Source organism: Vipera ursinii (assembly GCF_947247035.1).
Source record: "Vipera ursinii genome assembly, chromosome: 3".
In the NCBI taxonomy this organism is placed as follows: domain Eukaryota; kingdom Metazoa; phylum Chordata; class Lepidosauria; order Squamata; family Viperidae; genus Vipera; species Vipera ursinii.
In genome coordinates, this window is record NC_139516.1 from 79,854,511 (window position 1) to 79,866,003 (window position 11,493).

Genomic DNA, 11,493 nt, shown 5'->3' on the forward strand with positions numbered 1-11,493 from the left:
CTTTTGAATGGTTTGTAAATGGAGCTATTTCTATCAATCTGTTGATGGCTAATTTGTCAAATGCCATGTTTCTAGAAATTCTCTTGCATGCTTAGATTTGGCTTGATCTAAAATATTTACTTATTCTCAGTTGAAATTGTGATGGAACTTCTCTGTGTCTGGTGGAATTAAAGATATTTGATTATGTCTTCTGATTACCAATTGACATTCATGGATGCTCTCTGCCAATCTTCTGCCTGTTTGTTCTTCATAGTGATTTTCATAGTCTTTATATTGTTTGTATAACTCCCATTTTTCATGTTTGGCTGCTAATTTTTGGATTTATGTAAGATGCTTTGGGGTTACTGTGTTACTTTTTAGGCTAACAAAACCAATGATATTGGTTAGTATTTTCTTGGAAATGTTAGTAGATTTCTTATATTTCCCAGTGTCTTACAACAATTATTTAGAAATGTTTTTTTTAACTTTCTCATAATTTATTGTCTACCTTACTGCCACTTTTGCCACTGTTATTGCTTGATTATCACTGCTTGCATGATTGTTAATTTTGCATTGAACTTTTTTATTATTCTTGATCATCTGATTAAACATATAGGTTTATGTATACTTAGCTGCAGCGTTCTGATAACTATATGCATGTGAATGCAGATGTTTGTGTGCCTGTGTACGTCAATTGTTTCTATAGGTCGTTCTCCAGTTATAACCACCAGTGAGCCCAAAAATTATATTGCTAAGCAAGACAGTTGTTAAGTGAATGTTGCCCCATTTTACAATCTTTCTTGTCATAGTTGTTGTGAATCGCTGAAGTTAGTAACACAGTAATTAAATGAATTTAGCTTCCCCATTAACTTTGCTTGTCAGAAAGTCACAAAAGCTTATCACATAAACCCGGGACACTGCAAGTGTCATAAATATGAACCAGTTGCCAAGCATCTGATTTTGATTATGTGACCATGAGATATTGCAACAGTCATAAGTGTGAAAAATGGTAATGAATCACTTTTTTCAATGTTATTTAACTTCAAACGGTCACTAAATCAAGTACTGTAAGTCAAGGACTACCTGTAGTACGCTTTTATTATTTATTATTTATTATAGTAATAAAAATATGTAATTACCTATGAAAATTACCAAGATAGATGATAGATAGATAGAGATATGGTTTGTTGTAATATCTGGAAGAGATGCTGTTATGTCAAGTGGTTGTTGCACTAGAAATACACAACAATATCAATGTTTATTCTTTAACCTTATATAGCTTTGTATTCAATGTTCTTAACTATTAAATTTACCTTAGATTATATATTCCCAAAGTAATTAAATACATTTTATTACAATTGTAATATTTTCTTGCTATATCATAATTTTTTTCCCCACTTATAGCTTGAAAGTAAAAGTCAGACAGTTGATGCCGGCAATTTTCTTAATGGTATTGTAACCATCGATCACACTGTAGGAAATGACACTTTTTTTGTACTTACATGGAGTGTAGCCAATTCTAAACCTGGAATTCTTTTGACGGATCCAAAAGGAAAAACATATCATACTAATGATTTTGAAGTTGATAATACCAATCACAAAACTGCTCGACTTCAGATTAATGGGACTGCCGAGGTAAAATATCTCAGCTTTCTTTCAATCAAGGAAACTGTATTATCCTTAAAGTTATAATTTTAACATTCCTTTTAGTACAAACAGGTCTACTTCAGAGTGCAAGCGATATACTAATAAAGTTTGTAATACTTTAAACTAAATTAGTACAATTACTTTATCTGCTGAAGCTCCATAGGATGGTAGATTAGACAAAGAAATAACCAAGTCTATAAAAGGAGTGGCCTGGTGTTTCAAATTTCTCTTTGCTGCAACAGTTAGCTGGTGCCATTTATTTGCCCATTCATTCTATTTTGACAGTTGGGAGAAGTTATACTCTACTAACAACTTATTTCCTCTGTAGTTGAAAACTGAAAATGTATTTTACCATATTTATTGGAATTTTAGACACTACAGTTGTAGTACATGGAAGACATTGGATTGGTGAAGACTTTCTTGAAGGGAGTCCTCATATGGGCACTCTTGTGTAGCCCCAAGTTGGCATTTCATTAAGCATAGTGTTCTGGCAAAAGGCTGGTCTTCTATGGACGTTCTTCAAATATACAGTCAATTGATATTAATGATATTGTTAATTGCAAGCAGTTACACCATCATTAAATCTTTTACACATACAGTGTGAGCCACAATCATGAAATTATGGGACCTTAGTTCATATGAAAGCCAATATGTGTACAACTGTATGAGTGATATTTGCAAGCTGCAGAACTAAAATTGGAGACTTCACAAGTGATCATGAATGGGCTTCTGTTGTCAAACTCTTTAAAATTCCGGCATATACAAATGCCTATTTATCCTAATGAAATACTGCAGGGGTCCCCAATCTGTGAGCCACGGCCCACTACGAGGCCACAGCCTATTGGCCACCAGGCCACGTGAGTGGCTGGCAGCTGCGCATGTGTGCATGTGCATAGCCTTACTTGTGTGAGCATTGTGAGCATCATGGGCATTCATGGCCCCACTCAAGGGAGCATCCCTGTGAGTGTTATGGGCTTTCACTGCCCCATTTGTGTCATAGGCACTCATGGCCCCCTCATACGAGTGCCCCACTCACACAAGCAACGGGTGTTCGTGCATGCCCGCATGTGCTCATGCGTTCACTCCCCACAAAACCATTCTTTCCCCCCCTCCTCCCGCTATGGGCCACCAACCCTGAAAAGTTGGGGAATTCTGAAATACAGGATGCAGAAAATCAAAACTGCAGAGTGAATATTTAATAAAATTTTACTTCCAAATTTTGATCTGCAGGCAGGAGATTGGACTTATGTACTTTATAACACATACTCAATGGCTCAAGTGTTATCAATCACGGTAACTTCTCGAGCAGCATCTCTATCGGAACCTCCAGTAACTGTAAAGTCCTACGTAAGCAGTGATGCAAATGTTTTTCCCAATCCAATAATTATTTATGCAGAAGTCAGTCAAGGACTTTTGCCAGTACTTGGTGCAAAAGTTACAGCCACAGTTGAATCAAAGACTGGAAGTGAGGATCTAGAGCTTTTGGATAACGGTTCTGGTAAGTGTACTTGGAAGAATGCTTGCATTATATATTTTTCATTGATCTCTACATAGTATTCTAAAGATATGAACTTACCCACATGGACTCAGATATTTGTCTTACTACTGTTATTCTAAGATCATAAATAGCGATAGTGATATTTGGCCACTGTGTCTGTTGAGTTCCTTGCACCATTGCAGCTGCTTGCCTGGAAAAAAAATGAACTGTGTTGGATTAGGTATGGAAGGCTCATTTGTGGCTAGTGTGCTTCTGCTCTGCTCTCCTTCTGTTGTATTGTTTTATCACACCCTTCTTAGCGTGATGTAACAAAATCTTCACCCCAAGATATAAATAGCCAGTCGCTTAGACTGTCAGCAACATTTCTAGATTAATTTGGTTCAATTGTACTGAGACTGTACATTGTCCCTTTATTTATTTAACTTAAATGTAGACTTCATCATGAGAAATGCTGAACTGGTAGAAACAAAGATTCGAAATAAAATTAATGGGAGAAATAACCACCTCAGCTCTACTAATGATACAACTTTAATGGCTAGAAGAAAAAAAAGACCTAAGCAATCTCTTGTTGAACATGAAAGGAGAGAGTGCAAAAAATGTTCAATATTTAAACAAAACCCAATATTATGTTTACAAGCTAAGTCAATCCAGTACATCTAGACAGAGTAGACTTCTAAGTTATATTGTAACAGGAAGGCTTCAAGTCTGACATCTTAGCAAATTATTGAAATAAAAGACAACATCTAGGTTCAGCCATAATTAACCCTAAGGTGACATACATAACTTTGTCAAAAAGTCGAATCCCTCTACTCTTAACCTTTTAGAAAAAAAGAGGCTTTATTTTTTTGGGGGGTGGGGACTGTAGGCAGACGTCTGGGAGAAACTGAGAAAGAAAGTGAAACAATTTTATTTATAACACTGTGAGATTCTATCATTATTTTGTTTAATATAAAGATTAGCATGTAATTATTAGAAATATTTCTCACTCAACACTTGGCCCAGAAAAGTCTGAACAGAGGATGAGGGATATTTTAGTACTTGTGGTATTCCAAGTCCATATTTTTCATTGATCTTTTACATAGTATTCTAAAGATGTGAACTTACCCACATGGACTCAGATATTTGTCTTACTACTGTTATTCTAAGATCATAAATAGCGATAGTGATATTTGGCCACTGTGTCTGTTGAGTTCCTTGCACCATTGCAGCTGCTTGCCTGGGGAAAAAAAATGAACTGTGTTGGATTAGGTATGGAAAAGCACAGAGATTTAGGCAAATCAAGGTACAAAAATTTAGTCTAGTGAAACTCAAGGTAACATTTGTTTCTTACCTTACAATTTAATTTTCATAACATTAGTTTTCAGAGCTAGTCTTCTGAAAAATGTATACTATCTTAGGTATCTACACTTAACAAAAATATGATTATACAGGCCTGTTAGTTTGAAGTTTGGAATATGTCTCCAGTGATGGGATTCAGATATGTGAACAACCGGTTCTCTGTGTGGATGCCATTTCCAGAAGTCCATTCTGGGCCTGGGCAATAAAAAATTAGCTACCGGTTCTGCTGAACTGGTGTGAACTGGCTGAATCCCACCACTGTATATCTCTCATTTTTAGTGTTTACAGACATTTATATGGAAAAAAATCATGCATGGCATATACCATCTGTATGATATCTCTGTCAGAGAAATTATATTCTGATAAATCTTTAGTTATTTTATCATTGGCTCTGAGTGGCTCACAACAGTACTTAAAATTAGCCCATCATCCCTCAAATTTAGGAAGTCATAAATTAGGGTCCCTACTGTCTCAGGAAATCTATGCCAATAACATTGGTGTTTAGAATCTAAGACCCAAGAATTACAGAATTGGAAAAGCCTTTGTGGAGCCATTTTGACCAACTCCAAACCTATAACAGCTATTCTTTGGTTCTGAATATAAATAACATAGAATTAAACATTTACTTCTATAAAAACAGGAATATAACTTATTTTGGATGTCTTTTCTCCATTATGCAGGTTGTTAATTTTTAATATTTTTGTTTCAAGGTGCAGATATTATCAAGAATGATGGAATATACTCAAGATACTTCACATCATTCAAACACGATGGTAGATACAGCATAAAGGTGCATGTCCAAGGGAGAGATAGCACCAGCCAACAAACTCGCCAAAGGAATCACGCTCTATATATGCCAGGCTATGTTGAAAATGGTAAAATTGATGAAAGAACAATAATTGATTAATTACATGCCATCAAGTTGTTTTGGGCTCCTGGTAGCCACATAGTTTTTCTCCATCATGATCTATCACGAAGACCTAACTTGATCTTTCAAGTTTTCCATCACCACAATAACTGAGTCCATTGACCTTGCTCCTGGTCATCTCCTTCTCTTTACTTCTATCTTTTCCAGTATTAGAGCCTCTTCCAGAGAGTGAGGTGATTGCATAATGAGTCTGAAGTAGGATAATTTGAGTCTGGGGTCATTTGAGAACTCCAAATTGATTTGTTTGTCCACAGTATTCTTCAACATCACAGTTCAAATACTCTTCCCAACTTGCTTCTTCAAAGTCCAACTTTCACTTCTGTACAGTATTACAGGCAATATCATGGCTTACATGATTTTTTTAAAAATAATTTTATTAAATATTTTGATACTTAATACAGACTAAACTTAGAGAAAAAGAATAGAATAGAAAGAAAAAGTGTAGAAAAGAAGAAAAAGAAAAAGAGAAGAAAGAATACAATGAAGAAATATATAAAGAATTTCAAGCTTTATCACAATAAGTATAAATAAATTTAGTAACTCTTGCGGGTAAAGAAGGAGAGTGCAAAAGTTGGGTCAAAACCTAACATTAAGAAAACCAAGATCATGGCATCCAGCCCTCTCAATTCCTGGCAAATAGATGGGGAAGAAATGGAGGTAGTGACAGATTTTATTTTCCTGGGCTCCAAGATCACTGCAGGTGGGGACTGTAGCCAAGAAATTAAAAGAGGAAAGCCATGGCAAATCTAGACAGCACACTAAAAAGCAGAGACATCACCCTGTCAACAAAAGTGCATATAGTCAAGGCTATGGTCTTCCCAGTTGCAATGTATGGCTGTGAAAGTTGGACCATAAAAAAGGCTGAACACCAAAGAATTGAGGCCTTTGAACTGTGGTGCTGGAGAAGACTCCTGCGAGTCCCTTGGACTGCAAGGTGATCAAACCGGTCAGTCCTAGAGGAGATCAACCCTGACTGCTCTTTAGAAGGCCAGATCCTAAAGCTAAAACTCAAATACTTTGGCCACCTAATGAGAAGGAAGGACTCACTGGAGAAGAGCCTAATGCTGGGAAATATTGAGGGCACTAGAAGAATGGGACGACAGAGAATGAGGTGGCTGGATGGAGTCACTGAAGCAGTAGGCATGAGCTTAATTGGACTTCAGAAGATGGTAGAGGACAGGAAGGCTTGGAGGAACGTTGTCCATAGGGTCGCGATGAGTCGGACATGACTTTGCAGCTAACAACAACAACAACTCTTCACTAAAAGAAGTTACGAAGAGCTATTCCTTCATTTCATATCCCTTTCCTTACCTGTAAGCAAATCCATAAAATATGGGATTAGCAAAAACTCCGTAAAGGGTTGCCATAGTTTTGCAAAAAAAAAAAGTGTCAACTGTGATGAAATAACCCTATTTTATATTCTTTCCTTTTACTTCTAACAGTCTGAACATTTAGTTCCAAATATTGTCGTAAGATTTTATTAGTCTTCAATTCTTTTTAATTGCCTTGCACAGATTTTTTTCCCCAAGATGTTAACAAGACTCTTTCATAAGAAAATATTTTCCAGGTCATTCTCTTGGTCTATCATTTGTATTTCCCTTTTAATTTTTAAAACTTCAGCCAGTTTCGTTTCAGTTCTTTCCTGTCCTGTCAGATAAAATTTGTTTCGCGTCTGTCATTCCTTCATTAACATCTTTTGGACATATTCTATCCACAGAAGCAGACATCTGACTCTGTTGATATTGTAGTTACAAATTCTGGCCCCATTCTCCCAAGATGTCCTTTCATGTTTTCAATATTATAATATTTTATATCATTTTGTAACTCCCAGTATTGGCCAACAACAAAGAGCAGGCTTCTATTTTCTAACATAGTGATTTTAAAAGCTACATTAATCTTAATTTTATCACACCATAGAAAGCCATGCCATCTGAAGTTCAAGGAATGTCATTCTAGTTTTAATACCTTATTTTCTACTTCTTCAACCAAACCAAACAGTAAGCTTCAAGTACAATTTCAGGCATTCCCAATCTTCTTCCTTTCTTTGCAGCGTGGAGGATTTTATATTTAAGCCTTGGCAAGACGGCTAGCATAGAAATTTAATAATAATACCCTGAACTTTTTCTTTCGTCATGCAAACCGAGATGTATTTTTCTGCCATTGCTTAAATGGTACAGTTGTCCCCAATAGGTATTCTTTGAAACAAAAACATCATTTTAGACAGTAAATTCATTTTTATCCTAAAAATTCTTCACAACAATGAGTTTAATTTCTCTCATCCTTCATATCATCTTAATTTAATTTCCTGTCTTAAGATATTGAAATTATTCTGAAATAACATACAATTCATATTAGTCATAACTCCCAAGCATTTCCTTTTTGTTGATGTTAAAATCATTGTTCCCATTCTTTTTCCTCTTCCATCTTCCTGTTTTGTTAATATTTTCATTATCTAATTATTAATTTTAAATTGAGCTAATGCAGCAAAATCCTTTAATTTTCCTTTAATATTTCTATTCCTTTCAAAGAATTGTCAAACTATCAACATCAGACAACACCCATAATTTATATATTTTCCTTTTAATTCTTATTCCAGCAGTTATTCATCTTGTTTTAATACTCCAATCAATACTTCCAAAGCTAAGATGAATAGCAATGATTGCAGAGACATCCTTGACTTCTCTTTTTTTCTGTATCTCACAAGGCTTTTTCACTTAAAAATATTTGTGCCTGTTGCAAAGTATAAATCCATTTTACCCATGGAATAAACTTTTCACCATTATCTTTCAGATAGTAAAGTCAGTTATCCAAGGCCTTTTCTACACTTGGAAAAATCAAAGCAGCCTGTTTTTCAGTATTTTATTTTCAGTATTCCAAAAAGTCCGATACATTTCTAATATCTTTTGGGTAAAAACCCAAATTGATCTTCATTATGGAAATCAATGCAATAAATAACTATAACTATAAAGGTAATGGATTCCCTGTGGATTTTACTCCCCTAGTCCTGGTCAATTATAAGGGGCAGTGGCCATCTCTGTTTCAAGACCATTGAGCCAATACTGTCTAAAGACCATTCTATGGTCATGTGACCAGCATGTCGTCACAGAGTTCTGTTATCTTCCTACCAAAGTGGTACCTATTTATGTACTCGCACTGCATGCTTTCGAACTGCTAGGTTGGCAGGAGCTGGAGCGAGGACGGTAGCTCGCCCCATTGTGTGGTGCTCAGGTCTTCAACCTGGGCTGCTGGCTTTCCAGCTGGCAAGCCCAGAGTCTTAACCCTGAGCCCTCTTTGTCTCTCACTGTCTGTCTCTGTCTCTTTCTCTCCCTGTCTCAGTCTCTCTGTCTCTGTCTATCTCTGACTCTGACTGTGTGTCTCTGTCTCTGTCTGCCTATCTGTCTCATCTATCTATCTATCTATCTATCTATCTATCTATCTATCTATCTATCTATCTATCTATCTATCTAATAATTATGTATCTCACAGTCCCTGATGAGTAAATAGGCATGATTGTTTGTATGCGTATAAACACACACATATACATACATACATACATACATACAATAATATGAAAATGATTTGTCATTCTTCTTTGTAGACAACTGAAATAAGCATCAGTTTGGAGTTTCCGCTGAATGACTTTCTTAAAAACTTTTTACAATAGGTGAAATAAAAATGAATGCACCAAGACCAGAAGCTAGTGACAATGATACCCAAGCAAACCTTGGAAAATTCAGCAGAATTGCTTCAGGAGGTTCTTTTGTAATGTCAGGAGTGGTTTCTGCAACTTCAGATGCCTTTCCTCCATCTCGAATCACTGACCTTGATGCCAAACTCAATGATGAGGATGAATTCCATTTTTCATGGACTGCTCCTGGAAACGATTATGATAAAGGAAAAGGTAACGTTTTCTTTCCTATGTTGGGCAGAAGAAATATTGCTAAAGGAGGAACAAAATACTACTTGTTACTAGCTCCCAAACTTAATTCTTTATGGAATTTTCCTTACCAGATAAAATTAGGTGAATGCAATCTAATTTATCACACACACAGTGCTTTTGGTTTAAATGAGATGCCTTTGCCTTAAATAGAATATGCCCCAGAACCCTCTGTGAGTCGTTGCAAAGATTTCCCTGACAAAGATGTCTGTTCCCAAGTGTTGTGGAGAATTTGTAAGGACAGAGTCCTTTGTCTGAATGTCTCTTTGAATATTTTCATTTTTTTGTTTTTTGTAGCTGAAAAATATGAAATAAAAATGAGTGAAAATCCTCTGGAATTAAGAGATACTTTTGAAAGTGCTGCTTCTGTCAACACATCCAATCTGAAACCTGATGATGCTGGGGCCAAACAGTCATTTCAGTATAAGATAGAAAACTTCACAAAAGAAAATGGCACCGCAGTTTACTTTGCCATTCGTGCCAATGATGGCATCCATTTTGGGGAAGTATCTAATATAGCAAGAGCAGTTGTAGTTCTTTCTCCACCGCTCCCTACTCCTCTGCTCCCTACTCCTCCCAAACCAACCAATCCTTCTAACTCTACTCCTCTCACTGATCCTTATACCACACCTTCTAACTCTACTCCTCCCACGGATCCTTATACCACAAAAACCACTTCTAGTGTGACAACTCCCAATGATGGACCCCCTGATGTGATAAATATTGTGACTGTAATTGTTATCATAGTATGCATTACTCTAATTATTATTTGTGCTTGTATATGTATAACTATTTGTGTTTTACATAAGCAAAAAAAGGCAAATCCTGAAACTGCAATGTAAGAAGAAGTAAGGATTCAAAACTATAGACTGGAAGGAGAAATAAAGACGATCTGTGCTAGTTACATAGACTTCTAACAACCTGTATACGTATATTTAGAAGATCAGTTAATATTCTCTGTCATAGATACAGATTTTTGCAATAACATTGATTTTAATTTCTAAAAGGAAAGAAATTAAATCACTCTCCTCAGCCTATAGGGGAAGAGGTGAGTCAAAATAAAAAACAAGTTAGAAAGATTTATCAGCCTTGTATTTTAAATTTTATAAGCCACCAGAGTCATCTACTGTTTGAGGGGATATATATATATAAATTTGTTTAATAAATAAATACAGAAACAAATAATTTCCCCATACTTTCATTACTCAAACAAAGGTGAATTTCCTGTGCAAATACCCCATTTACCTATTCCTCCTTTTACCTTTACTGTAAATTTAACATAAAGCCAATCTGAAATTGTTTAGCAACCTCAATGGCAGCACTAATTTCATCTACACTGATTTACAAGAGCAAGTTTTATGTTAGGTTTAGGTTACAATGATATTGCCATAATGGAGTCTGATTCAGCTTTACACTGAAGCATTTGTTTTCTGAGATGAGAAAGATTAAATTAAATTAAATTAACTTTCTGCAGGCAGAATTTAAATGGCTTGAACATGTTGAATGGTTAAAGTGGCAACTTTTTAGCAATTACAGTTTTTACAGTCCAAGAAATCTAAAAGCATCAAAGTGGGGATTTGGGGTGAAATAATTATAGAACAATAGGATTTTCACCCAATTTAGTAAAATTGCCAAATACCCAATGATTATATTGCACCATAATGTTCTATACTACAACATTAACTAAAGTTGAAGATGGCTTACCAATTCTAATGGCTACCAACAGGGACCAAATTGCTTCTCCTAAATATTGGTAAAATAAGTATCAAGAGTCAGACTCATGACAAAATGATGTTTTAATACACATGGTAGGGAGAGATTTAGAAGAATCATATGAGATAAAAAATATTGTTACATTTCAACAATTTTACTTATTTTCATTTGTTTATTCAATGTATACAGTCTCAGTTCCATGAATCTGGGCAGCTAACCAGGATTAAAAACAAAATAACAACAAAAAAGTCACTAAATAATATAGAGTGGCCAAGGTAGAAAACCAGCCAACTCATCAATCAACATTTGCTCCAGTCTTTCTGAAGTTTAATAAAGAAGAAATTTAATTAATTCCCAAATTTGTTCACCATTGTGTGTGCAACTGCTACATTAAATAGCCCTTGGTGTATTTGTGAAGAAGTGTATTGAACTGTTTTGTTTTTGTAGGTATAA

The 11,493-nt window shown here is 35.4% G+C and overlaps 1 protein-coding gene across 1 annotated transcript in view; it reads left to right on the plus strand.

The window, feature by feature from the left end:
* The window catches only part of CLCA4 (chloride channel accessory 4), a gene marked incomplete at both ends in the record, with an annotated part of 33,174 nt that extends 21,681 nt beyond the window's left edge, over positions 1 to 11,493 (plus strand). The window contains 6 exons of the mRNA XM_083360246.1: positions 1,384 to 1,614; positions 2,857 to 3,124; positions 5,173 to 5,337; positions 9,055 to 9,291; positions 9,625 to 10,073; positions 11,488 to 11,493. Of these exons, the coding sequence (XP_083216372.1) occupies positions 1,384 to 1,614; positions 2,857 to 3,124; positions 5,173 to 5,337; positions 9,055 to 9,291; positions 9,625 to 10,073; positions 11,488 to 11,493 (1,356 nt within the window). The remainder of the gene's footprint in view (positions 1 to 1,383; positions 1,615 to 2,856; positions 3,125 to 5,172; positions 5,338 to 9,054; positions 9,292 to 9,624; positions 10,074 to 11,487) is intronic.